The 24,661-nt window shown below is 33.7% G+C and overlaps 3 protein-coding genes across 5 annotated transcripts in view; 2 read left to right on the forward strand and 1 right to left on the reverse strand.

Moving 5' to 3' along the window:
* The first annotated feature begins 606 nt into the window (after window positions 1-606).
* On the forward strand, window positions 607-14,839 carry LOC102808027 (DNA damage-regulated autophagy modulator protein 2-like). 3 transcript variants are annotated; one of them, XM_078012790.2, is made up of 8 exons: window positions 607-707; window positions 2,236-2,357; window positions 3,009-3,062; window positions 5,109-5,176; window positions 5,606-5,748; window positions 6,281-6,458; window positions 11,119-11,192; window positions 11,495-14,839. In XM_078012790.2, the coding sequence occupies exons 2-8, from the start codon at window positions 2,275-2,277 to the stop codon at window positions 11,657-11,659; spliced, it is 765 nt and encodes a 254-aa protein (XP_077868916.1). In that variant the 5' UTR covers window positions 607-707; window positions 2,236-2,274; the 3' UTR covers window positions 11,660-14,839. The 3 variants fall into 3 exon arrangements, with proteins under 3 accessions (XP_077868916.1, XP_006821720.1, XP_077868915.1); XM_006821657.3 differs by having other exon boundaries at window positions 2,239-2,357; XM_078012789.2 differs by lacking the exon at window positions 6,281-6,458 and adding an exon at window positions 9,746-9,923 and having other exon boundaries at window positions 2,239-2,357.
* A 3,037-nt stretch (window positions 14,840-17,876) lies between these two features.
* LOC100379029 (electron transfer flavoprotein regulatory factor 1-like) lies at window positions 17,877-23,434 on the reverse strand. Its single transcript, XM_002738902.4, has 3 exons — window positions 23,296-23,434; window positions 22,907-22,955; window positions 17,877-20,723 (listed from the first exon to the last, which is right to left on the reverse strand). The coding sequence occupies exons 2-3, from the start codon at window positions 22,952-22,954 to the stop codon at window positions 20,514-20,516; spliced, it is 258 nt and encodes an 85-aa protein (XP_002738948.1). The 5' UTR covers window position 22,955; window positions 23,296-23,434; the 3' UTR covers window positions 17,877-20,513.
* A 168-nt stretch (window positions 23,435-23,602) lies between these two features.
* The window catches only part of LOC100377243 (dynein axonemal intermediate chain 7 homolog), a 47,542-nt gene continuing 46,483 nt past the window's right edge, over window positions 23,603-24,661 (forward strand). The window contains exon 1 of the mRNA XM_002738892.4: window positions 23,603-23,712. Coding sequence (XP_002738938.1) covers window positions 23,710-23,712 — 3 coding nt within the window. The 5' untranslated portion in view covers window positions 23,603-23,709. The remainder of the gene's footprint in view (window positions 23,713-24,661) is intronic.

The following is a 24,661-nucleotide window of genomic DNA, read 5'->3' on the forward strand; positions in this document are numbered from 1 at the left end:
GTCAGCAAGACAATTTTTTTTTCAGGTGGAGGGTAGCTTATGAACGGTTTTTAATTTCCTCCTCTTTCCTTTATATTAATTAGCATACTTCATAAGGCCCATAAAATAAATTGTGTCCCAGAGAATTGACTATTTCAATTTATTGCTTGTTGGCTGCACCTGAATGTTTTTTGACAAATGTATTGTTTACTACAATTTATGATCCAGTATAATTTATTTTCTTGAAATTTTTTTCTGTGTAGATTTTTTTTTTTTTTTAAATCCCATAGTTTATAATATGTTCAATCTAAAAATATTCCCAAACATTTCGATAAATTTCAAAATTCAACTTCATGATATGAGACGAAAACACGGAAATTTAAATCGAAAGCAATATTTAAAATATAAAAATAGATCAACCTTTGACCCTAGATTTAGACCGCCTAACGTCACCATCATATTTATATAAATACAAATTGTCATAAAACAACATACTGCGGTAGAACTGTGGCCTATAAGTATGATCGTAGTCTGTTTTTATGTTCAGTTATTTGACATTTTAAAATTATCTAATTGTTTCCGGCACACATTTTGTGAGTGAGAGTAAAAAAGATTACCAAGTTAGAGAGTCATAAGAACGAGAACGGTGAAGTGTCATTAGTGTTCGTCATGTGATGCCTTGTTTCGTTTCGCTTTCCGATATATTGCGAATGAGTGTCCGTTGTTTGGTAAGTATATGAAAATAAAGATACTTGATCGATCTGCGTTACTCATAATACCCAGTTATAGTATTATCATATATGGAGGAAATTTATACCTTCTTCGAGAGTAAACTTCAGTTATTTGTTATCATCTGAACAGTGTACGTAAGACGCCTGGGATGTACGTCTGCTACTGTACTTATAATGTTGCGAACGACCACATAAGATTATCACATGAGTACCTTCTAGACTTACATGAAGTGTCTGAATACCGAGGTTCAAGCCCTTCACCTTGACATTGTGTGCATCGAAATCGATCTACAAAAAAAATATCATGTATTTTTTTTTTCTTTTGGAGGGGTGAGGGATATTCTGAAATCGCACTCTAGCACAAGTATTACTATTAACAAAATCAGGGTCATATGATGGTTGCTAAACTACAGAGAGAATTTATGTTAATAGGTCTGTAAGCATGTTGATGGCTTGTGTAAGATGTACACAATCAACATAAATATAATATACATATAGCCAATCAAACTAATAATTTTCGACTATTTCAGGGTAGTACATGTATAAGTTAATTAATGAAATGATTCCGATCATTTATTAATGAAATGAAATAAACGTCATTGTTCATACTCTCAGTGCAACAAAAGTATTACCTTCATTTTAAGAACTATTTCTTGATATCCTGAAGCACTGTTTTAATTGGCCGATTGAATAACATTGTAATAACATCATTGAATGTCTTTGTTCTGCTGAAAGTGACCAAATTAACAACATGGTTCCTATAGTTTATTAATGAAATATAATCAGCGTCAATGTTGATATAAGTGTTTATTTTTTAATTTGTTTATTAAACTTTTTGAATCAGGGGCGCACTGTTTAAATAAATAGAAGTTGCATATTTAACCAAAAATTGTGGCATTACATTAACAGTAACTGAATCAAATGTTACCAGTAGTTTTAATGAAAACATAAAAAAATTGATTGGATAACAGGTTTTCACAATGTATGTTTGCTTTGATATCGTATGGTCTTATTTCAGCATGTCAATGCGATTCTGTTCATTCACTAGTATAGTTGCCTTGCAGTATGTAGTCTTGATAATGATGTTGACATCACACATAATCATAAGACAGCTTTAATAATCTTGGTATCTGTAATTTACTTAGCATTTGCCACAGTGTATGTTCATTACAAGGATGTGATCAAGTAAAACCATAATGGTTACACTTACAAAAAAAAAAACGGAAAAATTACATAATATATATAAAGTTGTGATGAAAAACTAAAATTTTTATTTTATTTCATTTCAGGTATATGAATCCTTTGTAAATTAACTCAGTTTCTCAAACATTTGTGATGCTCAGAATAATTTTTTTAAATAAAATTGGCAATTTGTTGAATATTCTGAGTTTATTAAGCCAAATGAAACAATGATAGAAATTGTAACTGCATTTAATTTCACCCAGTCTAGAGTAAAAGTCTAAGTAGGAATAATTTGCCTGTGTCTTCTTTTTTTAAATTCCATCTTTTATTTATTTCTCTCAAGCAGACATACTGTGTTAAAGTGTAGCTGAATATCGTCATCATGTGTAATCCATGGTTCTGTGTTGGAATGGGATGGCTTCCCATGTCTGTTGGAGTCATGGTAATGGCTACCTTCACTATATCGTAAGTACTGGTGGGAGAAACCTGTCTAAACAATTAAACAAAGCAACTAAGTTGACACATTGGTTATGTTCCATATGGCTTTGCTTTGGTATCAGTATATGATATGATATACTGTGGAATACTTTATTTTCGCTGGATTTAATTTTCGCTGAAAAGGCTTTTTAGGCGTTTTGCTTGGAATTTATTTTCACTGATTTTTGATGAGTTTAATGTGAAATATAGGAAAAAAAGTATATTCGCTGGATTTTATTTTCACGGAATCATCCCTTCAGCGAAAATAGCGAAAATTAATTCCAAGCGAAAATAAAGTATTCTACAGTATATCATGTGAATACCTTCTTGTATGATCTGGTTTAAATTCTCTGCATAACGCAAAGACTGGATTGTAAGTTGACCTCATGAGGGCAGCATATAGCCTTAAATAAAATTGTCAGCTTTCTCTCTCTCTCTCTCTCCTTTATGATTGGGCTAGTAATGTTTAACCAAAGAAAAAGTTTTATGTTTCCTTTTTTTCATCTGTTTAATGTAAAATATATACATTGAAACAAAATTTGAGTGCATACAAAAACGTGTTAACATAATACCTGCTGACTGATTTTTGTGGATCTTTCAACATGTGTTAATGATTGATTCAAATGTGTCTCTTGACAGGTACAGTATATCTGTTAGTTTAGGACATGTACCAGCAGAATTTCCTTATATCAGGTATGCTCCAATCCAATTATCCTATTTGCTCTTTAAGTATTGCTTATACAAATGATAGAGGTGTGTCTAAAGGCAAAATAGGCATATTTTTAAGGGAGATGGTCGTCTCAAGGGATGATAACAACACACGCTAAAAATGCAAAGGCTCATGGGTAGACGCTTGTTTGTAAACTATGACACGCTATGGCCATCTGACGAATGTGCAGGTGACACCTCCCCCACTTTAATGAACCAGTATACCATAAATGCTTTATGGGCACTTTCATTTGCAAAATGCTTGATAGAGCAAATAAAATATAGCTTTCATATTATTTCAGAATTATATTCATCCAAAGAAAATAATTTAAATATGTTTCTAATTTTTACGTAATATGTTGTGTTATTATAATTGTATTATAAAATTAGTATATTTCAGAAAATATTCGAGGATTTGCTAGGAATTACTGTTGCACACAGTAATTTTAGATCAGAGGCAAACGATGATGACAGAAAGATACAGTGGCTTTCACTAAATTTTGCTGTCATGAATGCCATTGATAAAAAAAATAATGAAAATTCCTTGAAAATTCAGACAACTAATATTTCAATAATGAATGACCCTTATTGTCATATTAAACAAGGAGTTGATTTTTGCAGGATCAAACTTTGCACTGAAGTTTATTATGGCTATGATGATATACTATCAGCATGTTGGGTGATAAATCAGGGTGATATGACCAAAACTTGACTATTAACCATATATCTTCAGTTCAAGGATAATACAGGACTTCCAGGGTTAGACAGTCGTGAAAATTCATCACTATCCAATAGGTCTAGTGAACCTACAAAAATGCTATCCCATCTAAAATCTTACTGGTCCTGCTACTTTTTCGAAGAGTTGTCTCTTTTAATAGAAAATACTTACATAGCAATGCTCTCAAACAGTAATGGGATAGCTATTATATGTACCCTGCACAGAGATGTGTACCTGCACTCCTATGATAGTTGTAATTATCGTATTTTTCTTCAACTAGGCGCCACTTTGTTACACTTTCACTTCATGGTGCCGCTTATTTGTGGTTAAATTTTGGCAACTTTGGTACAAATGGCGTTTTTTTCAAGCACTTCAAGTTCTAGTAACCATGTTTCAAACCATTGTCCTTTCTCTATTCTGGTGATACATTATTGGCAATATTTTACGTTAGTCTGACACTCGCAGTCGCAGCAGCCTTTATTTTACTAAATAGTAAGTAAATATCTAGAAAGTTATACAAAAAGTATCATCCTTTAGAAAACATTCACAGTTTGCCGTACGATCAACAGAAAAATAAAACAAACACAAATGCATCGCTTAGTAGTAAACAATCATGGTAGAGAAATCTGGTGATGTTGCGTTCCACAGTTATGATTATTACTCAGTAGTAATTATAATAATGTACAAATAATAAAATGCAAGTAAAATTCATCGTAAGCGAATGATTCCGGTTGCATATATGTTTCGGTACGATATCCGCCATGCTTCCTGTCTAGGAGTTGACCTGAAACATGTTCTTTGACCTGATAAGTCAAGTCGTTAATTAACCAATCAAAATGCTGGATGATGCAAACGTGATCAAATTACCATAACTCATTTAAATAATGTATGTTAATGTATGAATGCAACATGGAGGAGATTTGCGGATGTTTGTGATCTTTTGGCTTTGATTTTGATGGGGAAAACAGCAGGATTTTTTTTTCAAATAAACTGAGCATTTAAAGAAAAATTTAACATTGTGGATTGCATTGAGTTCACATAAATTTTATGGGTGAAATATCGAAAAAAAAAAAAAAACACTAATCCTTCGGACTTCCACCTATGCACTTTTGCTAGTCCTGAATGAAATTTACTAGACTCAGGATAGAGGACCAGCGTGAGTGTCAGACCCTGACTTTACTCATATCAATCAGCACCTTGTACAAATGATATGAGGTGATTGGTTTGTGGGAATAATTGTTCCAAGTTCATACTGTAAATAAAGTATAATTTGATGATGTTTCATTCACTCTTACATGCCTCTCATATTTCAGTGATACTGGTACTTATGTTCCAGAAAGCTGTATTTTTGGACAACTTCTCAATATTGCTGCTGCCTTAGGTAAGTAAAAAATAAAATGCTCATCTTCTCTTTCAGTGCATTATTGACATAATTGAATAATCACTCTCAGATTCTTCTCTGCCATCATACCCCAACCCTAATCATGCGCAGATTTAGGAGGAGGCGCACAAGGTGTCCCTCATTTCAGCTCGCAAAACAAAAATTTGAAAATCAATTGACAAACCCAGCCCATATCAATAGGAGCGCCCCCTTATCGAATTTCTGAATGAGTATTCAGTTTCCCTGACACAAAGCATTTCAAACCCTTAAAAAATGTACTGTAGAGACTAGTTTTAGCAAGATTTCTGATGCAGATTTTGTGTTATCTCGATACAATACACCTTTGACTTTTTTGAAATATTATTCCAATTAAACTGTAATTTTGTCAGGTTTTCTTACAATAATCTTGGTATCTGTAACTTCTTTTAGCATTTGCTACAATGTATGTTCGGTACAAGAATGTGATCGAGTATAATCATAATGAAGATTCCAGAGTGCTACTGTGGAATAAGATAGGACTGGTCATGGGTTCACTAGCTGCTCTTGGTATGAGTATGGTGGCAAATTTTCAGGTAATACAGAGAATGGTGGCCTCATTCAGTTATTTCTCTCACAAGAAGAAAAAAAAATTATCACACATAGCACACTCTATAATGACCATATCAGTTAGTACGGTATTATGGCTCAGTCGGAAATGAAATTGGAATGTACAAGTATGTTGGGTTCACAAAATATGCAACATCCAATCAATCAAAAAAAGTAGTGACCATTATAATAAACTTTTCCGAATATTTGGTTTCTGAACAGCGTACCAGCTGAATTTGTTATTTTGCGAGTCTGATATTGACTGTATTTGGTTTGCTGACGTTTAAAAGAACTGACACTGTTTATAGAGAAGAGACATTTTTTGTTGGTCACCCTTTGGAAAGGGGTGGACGTGCTGTATGATTTATTGAGAACAAAATTTGTCATGATGAAGAACAAAAAAAAAATGTGTACAATACTCGTAGTTTTTCAATGTAAAATACAAATTACTCCCCTTACCATCACTCCTTCCCCTCATTTTCAAATTGGTGTATATAGTCTTACTTTGATTTATTGTAGGAAAGTAATGTTTTGGTGATGCACATGGTCGGAGCAAATATGTGTTTTGGAATTGGTATTCTTTACTGCTATGTGCATTCCTGGATTTCATATAAAATGATGCCATTTCATGCGAGCCATCATGAATATATGGCACGTATTATATGTTCAGTTGTTGGTTCCGTCAGTTTCATATTCAGTATCCTTTTCATTTTATCTCAATTTCACATTTGCCTACTTGGGTGACCTGGTACCCAGAAAGCCCTACTAAATGATGGATGAGGGATATAAAGTGGGGATGCAGCCACTGCCTTTAATATTTATATAGCTGCGTACATATAGACTGCTAAAGAAAAATTGCCAGTATGAAAATTATCTAACAACAGTAACAAATGCAAATCATAGAGCAGCATTAACAAAATTGAGAATTAGCGCCCATAATTTAGAAATAGAGAAAGGACGATACAAAAAAATCCCTTGCAGTGGTAGAAAGTGCACTGGTTGCGACCAAAATGAGAGTGAAGATGAAAATGCATTTCTTACTTGAATGCAATAACAACCAAAAAATAACAAAACTAGGAAGCTACATCTATAATTGTTTCAGTGCCAGAGAAAATCATTTCAAAAAACTACCAGCTGCTCCTAAATAAATAAACTATTTCTTTCTTTTTTTTTATTCTTTTCAGTTTTAGCGCTCCCATTTTGTTACTTTCTCAGTTTTTTTGTCTTTATTATAATTTTTTTTTTTCTGAGTCAATATCCAAATAAGGATATGATTATACAATAAAGATTATTAGTCCCCGTTCGGATGCAGTCCGAAAACGGGGACTTATGTTTTGACCTCCGTGTGTCCGTGCGTGCGTCTGTGCGTGCATCCGGACCTGTATCTTAGAAATGCCTGAATCAATCACAATCAAACTTCACACATACATCATACATGATATTATACATATGCACGTCAATTTGTTTCATGATCTGATTCAAGATGGCCGAATGGCGGCCATTTTTGTGCTAAAAATCATCAAAATCAAGCATTTCTCGGCTGTTTACAGATGGATTTTGTTCAAACTATATACATTAGACATTATAGGACCTTGATGCACATCATTTTGTTTTAAGATCTGATTCAAGATGGTCGAATGGCGGCCATTTTTGTGCTAACAAATCCTAAAAATCAAGCATTTCTCGGCTGTTTACAGATGGATTTTGTTCAAACTTGGTATATACATTAGACATTATAGGACCGTGATGCACATCATATTGTTTTACGATCTGATTCAAGATGGTCAAGGGCGGCCATTTTTGTGCTAAAAAATCCTAAAAATCAAGCATTTCTTGGCTGTTTACAGATAGATTTTGTTCAAACTTGGTATATACATTAGATATTATGGGACCTTGATGCAAATAATTTTGTTTTTCAGATAAGATTCAAAATGGCCGACTAGTGGCCATTTTGTATTAATGAATGTGGTTCTCGTGCCATAATTCTGACTTGCTTTCACTAATTATGTTCAAATTTTAAATATTCATTATACAAAAAATATACATCATTTCATAGATAGACAGATATATTGGTTTGATGATTCTATTCAAAATGGCCAAATGGTGGCCATTTTTGTGCTAAAGAACATCAAATATCAAGCATTTCTGGCATTTCTGGATGGATTTCGTTCAAACTTGGTACATATATTAGACATGACAGGTTCCTGATGCACATCATTTATTTTTCAGATCGGATTCAAAATGGCTGTCTGGCGGCCATTTTGTTTTAATGAATAGGCTTCTAGGGCCATATCTCTTAAATGCTTTGACTGATTATATTCAAATTTTATATATTCATTATACATCATGTTATATATATACATGTATTCAAAATGGCTGATTTTGAATGCTGTTCCAGAGCAATATCTCTCAATATGGACAAGTACTTGTTTGACGATCTGATACAAATGTCAATCATTATAATGTTAAAAAATCCTATTTCTGACATGGTTATATTCCAGCTATATTACTATAAACAAAACTATATATCTTAAATTTGATAACTAACTGGGACTGTGCCATGCATGGCTTGTTATTATTATTACATGCATGCAACATCACCTTTGAATATTGTAATTGATAACTCACAATTCCTTCTTTACCCTTACCTAAGTAATAGTGCAATATTTTGTGTATTTTTGACTCCCAAAATGAGTCTTTGCAGTTAGTGCATCTTTAGGGACCTTTATTGTGTTGTCAGATAAGATAAATGACCAAAATATTAAGTCATCATAAATGGTCATGATTTCATTAAACATTTATAATTAAACCATAGCTACTTGGAACCACCCTGATCATTGCTTGCAGTTGTATTTTCAAATGCCATATTTGCTATATTAGAAGCGCTAATGCTTCAATGTGCCGTAAATACAATGGCTAGTCTATAGTCAAAATACTGTAAAACATGTCTGTTTCGCGAGCATGTCTTTTTAGCGAGTTTAGTGAGAGAACTAATTTGCTAATTTAAGATGTCGCTAATTCAAAATGGCGGCCAAACAGCTTTTTCTCTACACACACACTTTGTTAACAACACGGAAAACGTAATTCTCTGGAGCGCTTCCTTATTACAGTTGACAGTTTTTCTTTGTTTTTATGGAGCTGATAACTGCGCATTTGTTTTGACATGCGACAGACAAGTGTTGTGAAAACAGGAAATCAACAATGACAAGAGATTTGCTAAATCATCATTTCGCTATTACGTCATTTTACTACAATTCGCTAAAATAGTATGTCGCTTTTTCAACATGTTTTACAGTAAATCATATTTCAATGATTTTTCTTTTAATAAATGCAACTTTTTTCTATTGGAGATGTACTTCTAATATAGAAAATACAGTTTTTCTTATTTGTACTTCATGCCTCCAAGCATTATTTGATTCTGTATTTTCATACATTAGTACATGATTTCACACTGGTTACAGGGAAACATTTGGCAGGTCTAATTTATGAGTTGAATAATTTTGCTTTTGGCGTAAATTCAGTTCAAAGGGCAAATACTGTAAAATCCAATTTAATTAATTGTCGCATGTGTGGACATTCCAAGCGAATTAATTTTACAAATATCACCGACTTTCTGTCTCTGCCATTCGCAAATAAAATTTATTTTGTTTTATACAAATCAAAAATTCTTTAAATGAGACTCTCATTCAACATCTGAATAATAATAATACATCTAACATGCATGTTTTGTGTATTAACCTTTATAATGCATATATTAAAGAATTAACCTACCTGTCTTACTTGACATACATAAATAAGCATGTTCAATAAACATTCCTCATTCTATCATATGTGCGCGCCATTCATGTCATGTGGTGGTTTCACACTGATGATCTGAACTGAGATGAGAAGTAAAAGTGATTTCATTTTTTTTTTATGCATGTAGAAATATTTGCATGTGAATTTTTTTATAATTTGTCTTTTGGTCTGTTTTAATACTTGTAGGAACATAACATATTGGATGTACATCTATTTGGGGCCTTTATGTGTTTTTTCCTTGGTACCGTTTATGCATACATTCATTCCTGGATATCCTATCAATTTTGTCCAATCTGGTCCAGTAAACAGGCATGTATGGCACGGCTTGTACTTGCATCTTTATGTCTGTTTAGTCTTCTGTTTAGTATCCTTTGGTTTAGTAATTGTGGTGAATATTTTATTTGTTTTATTAGAAGCACATTGCCAATAGACCAACGAACCAAAACTTGCATTTATTTATTTATTTATCAATTTAACATTGATACTTCTCTGTCATTTACATAATCACTTGTGATACTTTATAGAGACAAAAAGGTATGCTGTAAAATGTTTAACATTCATAATTTGATATTTAAGGGCAATAGAACAATAATGCTTTAGAAACACTTCTTTATGAGGAAAATATTTTCAAAAGTCTGACTCCCTAAGATCCATGTGAAGGTCACTGACTCTTTAGAATACCATTGAAAGTCTCTGACTCCCTAAGATCCCTGTAAAAGCCACTGACTCTTTAGAATACTATTGAAAATATCTGATTCCCCAAGACCATAGTAAAAGTCGCTGACTTCCCAAGACACCTGTAAAAGCCACTGACTCTCTAGAATACTATTGAAAGTCTCTGACTCCCTAAGACTCCTGTGAAAGCCACTGACTCCCTAAGACTCCTGTGAAAGCCACTGACTCCCTAGAATACCATTGAAAGTCTCTGACTTCCTATGACCCCTGTAAAAGCCACTGACTCTCTAGAATACTATTTAAAGTCTCTGACTCCCTAAGACTCCTGTGAAAGCCACTGACTCCCTAGAATACCATTGAAAGTCTCTGACTCCCTAAGATCCCTGTAAAAGCCACTGACTCTTTAGAATACTATTGAAAATATCTGATTCCCCAAGACCATAGTAAAAGTCGCTGACTCCCTAAGACTCCTGTGAAAGCCACTGACTCCCTAGAATACCATTGAAAGTCTCTGACTTCCTATGACCCCTGTAAAAGCCACTGACTCTCTAGAATACTATTGAAAGTCTCTGACTCCCTAAGACACCTGTGAAAGCCACTGACTCTCTAGAAAACCACTGAAAGTCTCTGACTCCCTAAGACTCCTGTGAAAGCCACTGACTCTCTAGAAAGCCACTGAAAGTCTCTGACTCCCTAAGACTCCTGTGAAAGTCACTGTATCACATTATCTTAAAAATCCTATGAAATTTTCACTGCTACGAAATTTCATGATTTTCACTGACTCGCAAAATTCAGAAAAAACTTGTCTCTCATAAATTTAAAGCAGTTTACAGTATTGCAGATGTCTGGCTATTTGATATATTCTCCTTAAATGAATTTATTAGCATCTATATTTGCTGCTGTTGCACAATCAAAATGGGAAGGAGAAAAACCAACAAAATGGAGTCCTGAAGATGGAGTAAGTATAAATATAAATCTGCAAAAAATAAAAAAAGCAATAAGAAAGATGTTTTAAACCCAAACTGTGTTACTTTGCTGTGACTTTTAAGAGATCTCTTGTGAATTACAAGAACATTTCCTGCATGAACAAAGCTTTTCACAAATTTATTTTATTGCCACATATGTAAGAAATATCCATTTTTTTTTCTAGTTTTCAGCTCACTTGTTTGAATAAATATTTTAATTCTTTCATTCATGTCGTTCATGAACTGTGCCATTGAAGATGTACTAACAGTGTGTTGTTTGGATTTCTCCAATCAGGGTTTTCCAGAACATATTGTCAGCACGGTGTCTGAATGGATTCTAGCAGTTTCATTTCTTCTCTATTTTTTCACCTACATAAGAGAGTTCCAAAAGATTCGAATGGAAGCAAACATAAGACTCTACACTGAGGACATGATGCCAATTAATGATCCAGAAGTTTGACTAAATTGATGTTGTACTTGCTATTATTTTATGCACCATGCTTTGTAATTATTGTGGTAAACTGCAAATGTCACAAACATGCTGTGCTTGAAAGTGACTGCTTCGTCAATGGTTCATTAACAGATTATTTTTATGATGTAAAAATTGGTGTAGTATGAAATATCAAAATTCAAATATATATTATCACTAATTGGAATTGTTTTAAAACATATATAAGACATATAAATGTATTATAAAACACAATAGTTAGTTTTTATACTCAATTGTACAACCTGGACTGGGTGTTTTATGAACTAGTGCTTTCTCGGATTATATTAGGGGCTCATGGTGAAAATTAAGCCATCAAAACTAATGACCAGAAACTTACCAGTAAAACCTGGTGTAAGTTCATACACTTGATGATTGAGCAGTCCATGACTGGTGGGGGATGCTGTTCAGAGAGACCAGAGGGTGGCTATCTAAGGAAGTACGTTAATTGAAACTCCCTGTACAATTTTGCCTCTTCTGTTTCCCATTTGTTAGTTTCCCAGTGGTGTTGTTGCAATGTGGTATTGATGCTTCAAGTTTGAGTGGCTGGTCAATCCTGGTGACATGTCCAAATACAGTGATTCACCCAGTTTATATACCGGTATTTGGTTTGGGTGATGCAAAGATGTCATTACATCATTGAAATGAATACTTAACTGTTGGGTACAGGTGTTGGGTATTAGTCATGTCAATAGTAGAACCTGATGCATTGAAAATCCTGCTCCAAAAAAGCAAACTGTAGACTTGAACCTGCAGATGACTGTGATGTCTGTGTCAAAAAAAAGCACTAGGCTGCTGACTACTGGTTGATGCTGTAAACAGGCTGGTAATCCAGGCAACAGAATCCCTTATGTGTGCATCTAATGCAAATTAACTGATCCTGAGAATTATCTAGCATTTTAATTGGTACATTCAAATGCTATAGAAACATCTATCCAGTGCATATAATTTGTGGTTTGAATTGTCCTTAAAATGGGTTGTTTGTTTCAGAATGCATAGCATGCGAGGGTTTGTTCCAAAAATATAGCAGTAAAAGTATATTTTTCCCCATGATGCATAGCAGTAGTTGGTTGGCATATCCCTTTATGCATAGCAGTAGATGGTTTGCTATCCCATGATGTATAGCAGTGGATGGTTTGCTATCCCATGATGCATAGCCAAAGATGGTTGGCTATCTCATGATGCATAGCCAAAGATGGTTGGCTATCCCATGATGTATAGCAGTAGATGGTTTGCTATCCCATGATGCATAGCATTAGATGGTTGGCTTATCCCATGATGCATAGCAGTAGATGGTTGGTGGTCCCATGATGCATAGCCAAAGATGGTTGGCTATCCCATGATGCATAGCCAAAGGTGCTGGCTATCCCATGATGCATAGCCAAATATGGTTGGCTATCCCATGATGTATAGCAGTAGATGGTTTGCTATCCCATGATGCATAGCAGTAGATGGTTTGCTATCCCATGATGTATAGCAGTAGATGGTTTGCTATCCCATGATGCATAGCCAAATATGGTTGGCTATCCCATGATGTATAACAGTAGATGGTTTGCTATCCCATGATGTATAGCAGTAGATGGTTTGCTATCCCATGATGCATATAGCAGTAGATGGTTTGCTATCCCATGATGCATAGCAGTAGATGGTTTGCTATCCCATGATGCATAGCAGTAGATGGTTTGCTATCCCATGATGCATAGCAGTAGATGGTTTGCTATCCCATGATGCATAGCAGTAAATAGTTGGTTTATCCCATGATGCATAGCAGTAGATGGTTTGCTATCCCACGATGCATAGCAGTAGATAGTTTGCTCTCCCATGATGTATAGCAGTAGATGGTTTGCTATCCCATGATGCATAGCCAAAGCTGGTTGGCTATCCCATGATGCATAGCCAAAGGTGCTGGCTATCCCATGATGCATAGCCAAAGGTGCTGGCTATCCCATGATACATAGCCAAATATGGTTGGCTCTCCCATGATGCATAGCAGTAGATAGTTTGCTATCCCATGATGTATAGCAGTAGATAGTTTGCTATCCCATGATGTATAGCAGTAGATAGTTTGCTATCCCATGATGTATAGCAGTAGATGGTTTGCTATCCCATGATGTATAGCAGTAGATGGTTTGCTATCCCATGATGCATAGCAGTAAATAGTTGGTTTATCCCATGATGTATATCAGTAGATGGTTTGCTATCCCATGATGCATAGCCAAAGATAGTTGGCTTTCCCATGATGCATAGCCAGAGGGTTGTCTATCTCATGATGTATAGCAGTAGATGGTTTGCTATCCCATGATGCATAGCCAAAGATGGTTTGCTATGCCATGATGTATATCAGTAGATGGTTTGCTATCCCATGATGCATAGCCAAAGATGGTTGGCTATCTCATGATGCATAGCAGTAGATGGTTTGCTATCCCATGATGCATAGCCAAAGATGGTTTGCTATCCCATGATGCATAGCAGTAGATGGTTGGCTTATCCCATGATGCATAGCAGTAGATGGTTGGCTATCCCATGATGCATAGCCAAAGATGGTTGGCTATCTCATGATGCATAGCAGTAGATGGTTTGCTATCCCATGATGCATAGCAGTAGATGGTTGGCTTATCCCATGATGCATAGCAGTAGATGGTTGGCTATCCCATAATGCATAGCAGTAGAACATCAGAAGAAGAATTGAGTAAAGGATTGAAATGAGTCATGCCCGTCACAGTACTGTGGTGTGGTGTAGAATTAAAATTAATGAAATAATGTAATCAATGTAAAATAAATATATTTCCAACTCTGGTGATTAATTATGTATTTAATTCTAATAACACTGGTGTTCAGTGTTAAGTTTGGGTTCCTATTTCTGAAGACCAGTCTTATTGAGCTCTATCCGGCGTAATATAAGTTGATGACCATTGTAAGAGCTGTGTTAATGGCTGTCAGAATCATGGTTATTGGCAGATGACGGCCATGTTTGCATGTCACCAATTCTGAAATTGTAGTGAATTTCACATTTTGTTTTGTTAGTATCAAGTTTATGTACATCTAATAATTTGATCAGTAGATCTGCCAAGCTGTGAATTAATGAATTTTGCCGAAATTCTGGTTTGTAAATATACTGTAATAAAATATTGCAATAAAATTTTATTTGTGTTACTAGTTGTGTAAAGTGGGTGGTGCTTGAATAAATTTCCTTTTGCAATAAGTTTTGCCCCACCACGCGAATATATGCAATCTGATTGGACAGCTATCTGGGTTCAAGTGTGATCGACTTCTAAATAACGCAATGTATTTAGCAGCAGTTACTGTATCTCCTATGAAGAACAAGGTAGTGAATTGGCCGTGATTGAGAGAACATTAAAGATACCTGGATTTAGTACTTTAGTTTTTCTACCAAATGGCTTCTATTGGCATTGAAAATTAAACCCTTCACATGTGTAGAGGAACCGTCTACAGCTTCTCAAGTATGATAGTGGTGGCATAAATTACATCAAAATTACAAACGCCTTCTTGGTGTTAGTATGTGTTGAAGAATTCATCCATGGTTATTTATTTTATCTAACTACCATTTGCTTAAAAGAAGATTAATAATCAATGGTAATGCGATATTTATGGTTAATTTATCCATTTATGCATGTTGTGAATTCTTTTTTGTTAATTTTTAAAACTGTTAAACTGTCATGGTTTGTGATAGATAAGACTGAGTTGTCAATAATCTGTCTCCAGGCTTCTTACTAATGTAAAATTCATCTGACTAAGTGTTCCATCATTACCTAATGCAATATGTATGAAATCTAGTTATTTTTAGTTGTGCATATTCATACATCAAGGGCTACCCTGAACTAGTTTTATTTGTACTTTGTTACTTTACTTTTATTAAACACATAAAATTCCCAAGGAGGAATTAAAATGGTTACATTAACACTAAACATAACTAGACTAATAATACAAAACACTAAGACTAAAGTAGTGATTAAAAAAAATAATAATAATCGAAATAAAAACTTTTGCTTGTGTAAAGTGTATGGTTAAGTTTTCTTTATACATTTAGTGACCACACTTTTGCTTGCCATGAACTGTTACAGTTCTCTTGTCTAATTTGGCTTACTATTTTCACACTAAAAGGAATTCAAATTTAAAAGTACATTGTATGGGTACATTATTGCAAACTCTCTTAGCAACAGCAAATCCATGGCAAGCTAGAGAATGTGACACAAACATTATCCCGGTATATATACGTAATGTACAACATCAAGTTATCGTTGTGATGGAATACCCGACAATATAACTTTTTATCCGAGGGCAATAAATGAGATGTGTAGCCAAATCCAGCACATAAACATTTAATACTGTCTGAAAAAATAAGAACAAATTATATCACAATAAACACTGCAATTACTACATCTCAATAACAAACTTACAAAGATTCAATTCTATATTCAAGCAGAAACAAAATTTTCCCCCTCCCCCACTGTAATTAATTCTTTTAAATACATTACGTTAATTATTCTAGTGTAAATATTGTGTCTTGACAAATATTGAGACAGACCTAAATTGGAAAGTGTTCCTCCATTTGTCACTGGTGTTGTATTTCGTGTCTGGCTTATAGAAAGAATAGCCTCAAACCTTTGCACAAAGTACACAAACTATAAAGTTGGAAAATCGATATCCAGTCTAGTTTTAAGTACCTCTAAACTGCATACAGTCTGGTAGTGCTGACATTTCAAGCTTGCTGTGTGTAGCATACATAACACATCTAACTGTTTTTACCACGATCAATGCTTATACTGCTGTGGACAATGTACAATCCCGTTTCTAGAAGTTTAGTTGTGTAGTTATTTTGTGCATTGAACATCTTGTTATTGCATGGGCACAGAACAGATACAAAATGTGACATGTAATTTCATTTCAGCAACATTTTATAAAGAGATATGACCAACTAATAATTTAAATCATCACAGTTAATTGTCACAGCGCGTTATTCAAGAACCAGCCTCCTATTTAATGTATTTTTTTTACAAACCAGTGAATTTAAAACCTCTTGAATATCCGTGACAACAACTTTGCAATAATTAAACCCAGTGAATAATTCTTTCACAGTATACACTGTAAAATTACTTCATTTTTTCAAGTATTTTGAATTTGATAATATGAAATAAACAAGACTGGATTGCCCCTGTAAATGATTTGTGATGTGTGCAATGAGTTGTCAAGATTTATGCTAATAATCTCATGAATATTAATTAGCTCATGAATATTAATGAACGACCGGCACTCAGGTTGGGCTGGGGAGAACCCTGGCTGCATCTAATATAAAATCTAGTGTAACTAAATAGCATAAAATGAATAAAAAATAACTACAACAGTTTATCATTAATTATACAAATATCACTACAATACCAAATAAACTTTTTGAGTTTGTTTGCTGCTAGACAAAGCTGTCCAGGTCAAAGATCATAGTCTGCAATTTATTGCTCAAAAGTACTACCATAATATACATGTACCATGCACATAAAATAAATGTCTATCACAACAATTTCAACTCCAATGGTGTTACTTCACGGTGGCTTTCAGTGATTTGTTCTGGTTACTGTATTTTTGCTTTGCCTGTAATGCAATGAAAAGTACCGGTAAAGATTTTGGTTTGTCAGTCTGGTGGCATTTTTAAAAATTTGTCCAATCTTTCCCAAACTTTTGTATATAGTTTTCAAAATATGCATTGGTAAGGTTGAACATAGAATGTACTTGGTATTTTAAAAACATTACTTAATCTATGTTGCACTTTGATGTAACATTGAATAACTATTTCAATATACTACTCTAGCCCTCCGAAATCTGTTACTTAAAGTTTAATTTTTTCTGCCAAACTTTGACAAATACAGATTTTAATCTGTATTAAATGTTGCCCCCAATAAATGTTGCATGATATACCAGCATTTTACTGTTTAGGGACATGTATTCAGTTCACGTTAAATTCTATGAGGGACTTGAGATTAACACAGTTTATGTAATTTTATTCTTGTATATGCTGGACTATACATATATATGTCTCACCTTTTTTCTTCTTATATTTCGGCCAGTAATTTTTACCACCTAAAAATTTTTATATTTATTGAGACTTCAGTATTAATTTTTCCAGAAAACACCCCCCCCCCCCATCCCATTATTTGTTGACAGAGAACACAAAAACTGGTTTTACAGCAAAATCTGTTTTTAATTCACAGATGTGAAACATATCTCTCCTCATAAATTTGAATTTATTGTACAGACAAAGCCTAAAATAGCCCTACAAATCTCCCCAAGCATAGTCTGCAATTCATTGCTTTTTATGTCATTTCTTACAAACTGTTTAAAAACAAGACTGACTTAAATACATAGCATTTCAGAAAACATGAATTCATTTTATGGAAATTTAAGCCCCTCCTGCTACATTGAAATTGAAGAAAAAAATGCCTCTGTCAAATATGGCTGATTTACATGGAGTATAGATCCCATCAATTTGATTCAAAATGCCTAAAATTAATCGTTCGCAGACGTATATTTAGGAGAGTACTTGTAGTATCATCAATAAAGTTCAGGACGAACCATAGTGTTAAACATACTCATTTTCAGCAGAGAATATGTTTGCAATGTTTTGAAAGCCACACATGAAAGCAGTATTCGTCTGCTAAGGTATTGTCATTGGTAAAATGGTTTACCACCATCATTTGAAATTTATAAAACGTTTTATATTTTATATAAAAGACATTCTTGGCTTCCTGAAATGCTTTGTAATATCTTTGATTTAAAGTCAAGTAATACCAGTGAAAAAAATGTGTTAAAGTGAAGTGACGAATTATTATAACCAACTCATTAACCCACAAATGTAGGAATATTCAAAAATTGTGAAAATTAAAAACTTTCTGAAATGCAACAGAATTTCAAAAGTAATCCGAACGCTGTTTAAAGTACTCGCAATTAGATTGTTGCATAGTATATCCTCTGTCTTCAAAAGGAAAAACATGGAGCATAGCAGTACCTAATGAAATCTACTACAAATGTATAGTCATTCTTTCAATAGGTTCAGAGGTTTCTTGTTTCTGCAGATGTGCGTCTAGCAGTAAATCCTAATATAACTGAATTTCAGCTGCATTTCAAAACAACCATGTAATTAAGCTGAGCTGAATGCTTCAATATCAATATACCAGCATATGGTGTTACCCGTAATATAAATATGAATAACAAGAATAAGTTAACCAACAAAAGAGTTCTTGAAGTTATTGGTAGTTGTCAAAATTATAAATACAGTATCTATTATTATTATTAATAAATATAAATATTTATAAATGGTTTAAAACTCAAGACTGAAAAATAGCACATTATATGATACCATCCTGTCACTTATCTAGTGATCATTGCACGTTTCATGTAAACAATGTATTTTACACACGTTGTATACGTTGCTATGGTTCCCATATCAATTGCGATGACCACCATGCTTTAAAAGCTTTTTGGTTGAGTAAACTGATAATGAAGATTCTCTAGTTCATTGTGCATAAGGGAATAAAATTGGTAAGTATGATAAAGTTGTCTAACTTTTCCCCTGACAGCAGAGCTCATTTAGCAGGCTTTTCCCCTTTACTCCATAATAACTCATTGGCTGTCTACTTTTTTGAATACTGTGTGGAAAAGTACAATTTAGCTTCCTACTTTCTAGATTTGGCCTTTAAAACTAACTTTTAGGGAAAGCCCTGAAGTTTCTAGTTTAGTATCTAAGTTGAAATTTGTTTTCATGAAATGGGAAAACAAAATTTTATGTAAATATGATGCTAACTTGGCACAAATTAAATAAATAATTTATAAATACAACCATGTGACTTCAAACACCCTGTAATTAATGCATGTAACCAAATTCAAACATGGCTACAATTTAAATACTGTAAAACTGGCATTTAATTTCACTATTTTAATGTTTGGTTCTTTTCACTTGGTTTTAATTTCACTAAAATTGGCAGCGAAACAGTGAGTTCTATTGTTATTTGACATGTTCACATGTATTAAATTTAATGGACTTCACTTATCAGCAAAATTAAAATCCAGTGAATAATTAGTGCCTTTACAGTACTTTACATATTTTCTGAACTTCACAGAGATTAAAATAGTGAAACTTTATACAAACATTAAATCTAGAGAATTTAAGTCAAAATTCAGAGATTGATAGTTGAATTATCAAGATTACATTTGGTCTCTATATTAATAGCTAAAAGTTCAAAAAAAGACAAAGTCTTCGCAGAGGACAGACAGAAAATTGATTTGCGAAAATCTGATAGCAGTGAAAAGAGGTTTTTTATCAATTGATTTACGGAAAATAGAATTCTGGGGAATGTTATCAATGTATTATATTATCAAAACTCGGAATTCATAAAAGTATTCACAACAATGTATGAAAACAAATAAATACTAGTCATTATCTCAAAAAAACAATACAGCACTGGTACACTGAATTTTTTGAAAGGTTCTAAAATATATTATCCCTTTACATACTATTAGCAAATAAATTTGAATTCCCTGGGGGATATACAGCATGTAACGTGGCTCGTAAAAAATAATAATACTTATGAATACTACACATGTATTAAATTTTCGTTACTAGAAAAACTAGTGGTTTTAGTGATTTCAGAATTCTATGCCATTTTGAAAAGACAAAATTTTATAAAATTTACGCTCGATGTCGTTTTAATTTTCTCTCAAAAAATTCACAAAAATTTGTCAACTCCATGAAAAAAATAAACTATTGTATTGTCATTTGTTCATGTAGTCTTATCCGTCATTGTTAACGCAGCCTTCTCCGTCATTGTGTATCGTAGTACCGCTTTTTCATTGCTCTATATTTTCTCAACATGTAGAGTGCTTCTAACTCTTTGATAATGTACTCCCCTCTGCCAATAAGTTCATTTATTTGTTCTGGATCAGTCAATTCTTTATTCTTCATAAATGCACGATGACATCTCTCACGAAAATAGTCTGCTCCTTTAGGATATTCTCTCCCAAGAAAAATAAGCTGAATAAGAAATTGAACAATGTTAATGTAACTTCTGTTTGTAACAACCAATGCCCTTAATCATATTGAGTGAGTGCATATCATGCACATGTACTGTATTTGCTCTAATAGAAGCACATCTTCAATAGAAGTGCATATAAACACAAATTACATTTGTTGTATATTTGACCATAGACACTGTAATTTATCATATGGTACATGTATTTCGTATAACTAATTACACTCCCATAGATTCCTTGGATAATCATGTTACACCATATACATACTATAACAAGTAATTACATTACACAATTCTAGTGAGTTCTTAAGTACAGTGGCTCCTTGCTAAGTCACAGGTGTCGTGATCCAAGCAAAAACCGTGTTGACACCTCGCATCTCCTTCATTGACAACTGGTAGGTGTCAAGTTGTCTCCTCCAGCCCTTTAACGCCAAATTATATACACGATGTGATGAAACATTAGTTCTTTTACTTTAAAACTGCCAGCAAAACACAGTAGAATTTCTGGGAACCTTCCAACTACCTGCGACTTAGTCGAAACCACGACTTATTTAGGCATGACTTAGCGAGGGGTCACTGTATAACAAATCATCGTGCAATAAATCTCTCAGATATACATCTTTACTTGTGTTTACAAAATGGTTCAGAATGTGGAAGCTACAAATGCCATAAATAATAACATTATCAAGTGAGGTAAACTTCTAAACAAACAGGGTTTGAAATCCCATAGTCATTTTTACTGAAGTTGAAACAGCGCCCTCTATCTAGTGAAAGAATGTTAGTTCATGTTGGCTGAGAGAAAGCCATGTTCGTTCTGACTTCAGATCTGATGTAGAGAATGTACAAAATTTGAAATATAAGCAACAAATTTTAAATATCGATAAACAGCATTTATTCAAATTAAAGTATTCAATAGTGATTGGCTCAAGAGCTCAACACTGTCTTATGCCCTTTACATAATGTGTACACATGCCTTTCTGTGACACAGCAACTGTGACCGCCCACTTATTCATAATGAAACGTTTGCAGATTTGATAATGTTGCACTAACTCATTAATATTACATGTTTATAATTATAACTAACGATGACATCACAATACCATTTCTGGATTGGTCAATTTGAATTCTAATAGCCAATTTTGATTTATAAAACGTTTATAATGACCTCAGCTTTTTGCTCTTCACTGCATCAATGGTTACAGTCTTAATGATCAGTACTTGAAGGAAGTTACACAACAAAAAGATTGCACTGGTGAAGTGTATAAATGTTTCTCCCGAAAATAGGCCGTTTTTTGAGTCCAGATTGTACAATACAAGCCTTGTTTTCTTGAAATGGGAGTCAAAAGTGAAAACTTTTCAATTTATGAATAAATTATCGTTTGTTTTTACTCTACTTAAGATTTCTGTCATTTTAATAAGTTCATCAAATAATATGTATTGTTATGGGTATGCTAGATGAGAATCTTCTGTGAAAAAATTGAACTGTTACATTATTATTCACAGTGGTAAAGGCATTGTACTGTACTATTGGAAGACCTGCTATAGATTTAGAGTATGACTTTGTCGTTTGCAACCCACAAAAGAGATATTTCTTCCTTTGCATGGTTCAATCATAATGGGCTAGGTTCTGTACCAATTAAAATGGAGTCATTGATAGAGTGAAGAAAACAGTTTGACTTAGTCAAAACTTACCGGTACTAATTCATAAATGGACAATATATAATAGTAAATCACTACATGTATTTAGTTCTCCTAAGCTTCAAGGTCATAAATCTACTGTTCAAACCAAGCTGTTATCAAGAGTGATAGAAAGTTGGAACAATTTGCCAGACAATATTATTCAAGCTAAAACTGTGGACACTTTCAGGAATCACATGATGGTTGTGCCATAAGAAGGATTTAGCAGCTAAACACCCAATAATTACGAATCATACAACCAAAGAAATGTGCTGATTCAGCTCTGATAATGGCGACTGCTGAAGTGGGTTTGAATATCTACCTTTGTCAAATTACCACAGTAGTGTCATACCACAGTACCTCTGTATAGTTTTGAGTTTAAGAATGTTAGTATGTATATTAGTAGACAAAAGCCAGTAAGTACATAGATAGATACTACCGGTATATAAGTGTAAGATTTGAGACCTCTTACTCTCACCAATAATTTTACATAGTAACTAATACTCACATTTTTATAAAGCTGCTTTACAGCGTATCTCAGTTCATTGTTTGCCATGCTGAAAATGATGAGAACAACAACATTAAAATGGTGACAGGAAGTTAGAAACGTGCCACTAGTCAGCGTTTCCATAGGTCAATGTCCGACGTATAATTCGGACAACCAACACGACACATTCATTGTGTTAAGATGTCAAATGCATCAAAGTACTATTGTTTATTATGTTTCGACCGAAATTTACAAATAAGTTTTTTTTTTTCAGTCGAAAACAAATATGTGACATTGAGACATAATTTGAATTATTATTAAATAGTTTCTCGTCCACTCCGTTTTGTTTATGGATTCTTGACCTAATGGGTAATAATATAACAACGGAGTATTCAAATATATTCACTGACCTGGCTTACACTCGTTCAAAATAATTAGATTCGTAGCCAACCAATACGAGTACCCTGACGAGTACGTCGTTAATGTAATACCGTTACATGAATCCAGCTTCGCTTTTCGCTATGGCAGCCATGTTTGTTTATATGTCGTAAAGTGGCCAAATTCATCATACAGTGTTCATTCTTATCCGAATATGAGTTTCTGCTTTAAAATTGGCTTAAACAATATGAATACCCGAATATATGTGAAGATTTTAGATATTTCACAAGATTTCATCTACTGGTTGTGACTGAATAAGCATTCAAATCACTTTGCAGCAATAATGTCGCAAATATATTTAATTGCCGTAAAACAATCACATATGCGCAAACAGAAAAGGGCTTGTTGCCATCCAAAGCTGAAGAAGAGAGAAGCTAAACACAAACATGGTAAGATATTACTGAATTTTCAATATTTTAAGATATTTTTTGCTGCAAACGTTAATGACAGGCAGCTACAGTAAGCAATCAACTGTCATAGTACAATTTTGAATGTTTGTTATATTGTTTTTCATATTGAATACGACCGGCCTGTTTTTAGAATGCATTTTCTGCAAGCGCAGCCTCTCTGCTACATACATATGTAGCTTTGTAGAGAATTTTGACAGGTGCATGAACAGTTTTCAACAAGAATTTCTACACGATTATCGAATTTCAGTCGCTCGCAGAATAAACGGTACCCATGGGACATTCGTCAGACTTTCGATATTTCAGAAAATCTGACCATCACGCACATTTAATGAATGTGCACTACAGAATGCGCGAGATTACTTGTCAGAGTCTTGTCTACTTTGCCACGGGTAGGCTTGATTAACATGCAAGTTTTCCCTTGTTGCTGCCGGCCAAGAAAAAGTGTCTGGGGAAGATTAAATTTTACTTGAGGGATAGAGAATGAAGTGTGATGTATTTGAGTGTAACTTATTTTTTAACTGCAATGTATGTACATGTATATAAAACTGCATATATAAATCAATGCCCAGCAATAATGTGCATATATTTACAGAAAAAAGTTGAAATTTGATATCCACTTTAAAAAATGGAAAATATAAATATTTGCATTCAGCAAAATTTTTTCATGTTTGCTCAAACTGTAATATTTTAATATAGCATAATTGACATTTTAGTGCGTTCAATGTGTGTTCAACTCGTAGTTTCAACTCACAATTAAATTTAATTTATGTTTGGGCTTGTAGAATTCTGTTATCCTCACCAATAAAATTCTTAGACTTCTAGTGGAAGCCAGTTTAGTATAGGGAATTTAATTCTACTACAAAGTGGTGAATAGGAACAATTAATTTACTTTATGCATATTAAATTACATTATTTTCCTCTCAGTTTA

This window comes from Saccoglossus kowalevskii, chromosome 1 (genome assembly GCF_978046115.1).
Source record: "Saccoglossus kowalevskii chromosome 1, keSacKowa6.1, whole genome shotgun sequence".
NCBI lineage: Eukaryota > Metazoa > Hemichordata > Enteropneusta > Harrimaniidae > Saccoglossus > Saccoglossus kowalevskii.